The sequence below is a fragment of the Mesitornis unicolor genome, unplaced genomic scaffold (genome assembly GCF_000695765.1).
Source record: "Mesitornis unicolor isolate BGI_N332 unplaced genomic scaffold, ASM69576v1 scaffold11829, whole genome shotgun sequence".
NCBI lineage: Eukaryota > Metazoa > Chordata > Aves > Mesitornithiformes > Mesitornithidae > Mesitornis > Mesitornis unicolor.
In genome coordinates, this window is record NW_010209341.1 from 1 (window position 1) to 1,752 (window position 1,752).

The window sequence follows — 1,752 nt, forward strand, 5'->3', positions numbered from 1 at the left end:
GCAAGAACGGTGCGTGCAACGTGGCCCATAAAAACATCCGGGAGCAGGGACGCTTCCTTCAGGACGTCTTCACCACGCTGGTGGACCTCAAGTGGCCTCATACGCTGCTCATCTTCACCATGTCCTTCCTTTGCAGCTGGCTGCTCTTCGGCATGGTCTGGTGGCTCATTGCCTTTGCCCATGGGGACCTAGACCACAGCACCCGGCTGCAGCGTGACCCTGCAGAGGGAGCAGCAGGGGCCCCAGATAGCTTTGTGCCCTGCGTGACCAGCATCCACTCCTTCACCTCCGCCTTCCTCTTCTCCATCGAGGTGCAGGTGACAATTGGTTTTGGGGGACGCATGGTGACAGAGGAGTGCCCAGCTGCCATCCTGGTACTGATCGTGCAGAACATCGTGGGGCTGGTGATCAATGCCATTATGCTGGGCTGCATCTTCATGAAGACCTCTCAGGCCCACCGCCGGGCCGAGACGCTCATCTTCAGCAAGCATGCGGTCATTGCCCTGCGGGAGGGCAAGCTCTGCTTCATGCTGAGGGTGGGTGACCTCCGGAAGAGCATGATCATCAGCGCCACCATCCGCATGCAGGTGGTGAAGAAGACTGCCAGCCTGGAGGGGGAGGTGGTACCCCTCAACCAGATTGACATCCAGATGGAGAACCCTGTGGGGGGCAACAGCATCTTCCTCGTCTCCCCACTCATCATCTACCATGTAATAGACAAGAACAGCCCCCTCTACGACATTTCCCCCCTGAACCTTCATCACCATGAGGACTTGGAGATCATCGTCATCTTGGAGGGGGTGGTGGAGACCACCGGCATCACCACTCAGGCCAGAACCTCCTACCTGGCAGATGAAATCCTCTGGGGCCAAAGGTTTGTGCCCATCGTGGCAGAGGAAGATGGGCGATATTCTGTGGACTACTCTAAATTTGGCAACACAGTGAAAGTGCCCACCCCTTCATGCACGGCTAGGCAGCTGGAAGAGGACAAGAGCATTATGGACACCATGCCATTGTCCCCTAAAGGCACAATAAGGAAGAGGTCTGTCAAGCTAAAGCCCAAGTTTACCCTAAGTGATGAGCCTTCCTGATGCCTTTTGACTAGGAAACTCTGTTAGGACTTTGTGTCTGAAAGATCTCATAAACTCAAAACACTGAGGTGGCCTCTTACTTTATTTTTAAATTCAGGTTGGTAGCACAAGGTATGTTCTGGTGTTATTTATTGTGGGATAATTCTAAAGCTAATTATATTTTTTTAAAGGTGTGGGAGATTTCAAGCAGCACTGGGAATAGGGAAATCATGGTCTGCAGCTTTAAATTTCAATTCAGACTGTCCTATTTAATTGCACGATCATTTTGCATTGATTTATCTGCAGGTAATGACATATTTTCTCAAAAAATAAATGTATTTATCCTCAGAGACTGCAATACAGAGGGTCTTGCAGTGTCTTAAAGTCAGTTGTTTTAAACTATTTTTTCTATCTTGAGCAATCAATATAGCAAAGTAAAATATTAATAAAGTAGGCTGAATTTAAATGATAAGAAAAAAAAGGTCAGGTCATATTATGTATGACACAACACCAGATCTGGAAGTGTCTATGTATTATATTCTATATCTCAAAGTCTCAAAACTAACTGCCAGATTTGCTTCATCCATATTGTATTGTATGGAGCCACTCCTACCACATGCAATATGAAATGTATTTGAATATTTATTTGTCTTTATTTTAAAACCCTTTACACTTCCAGAAT

The 1,752-nt window shown here is 47.4% G+C and overlaps 1 protein-coding gene across 1 annotated transcript; it reads left to right on the forward strand.

Moving 5' to 3' along the window:
- Positions 1 to 5: 5 nt before the first annotated feature.
- KCNJ11 (potassium inwardly-rectifying channel, subfamily J, member 11) lies at positions 6 to 1,421 on the forward strand (the record flags this gene model as incomplete). The annotated part of the gene is made up of 1 exon (XM_010192852.1): positions 6 to 1,421. A coding segment is annotated over one exon (1,086 nt), but the record flags the coding sequence as incomplete, so codon positions are not given.
- Positions 1,422 to 1,752: the final 331 nt, after the last annotated feature.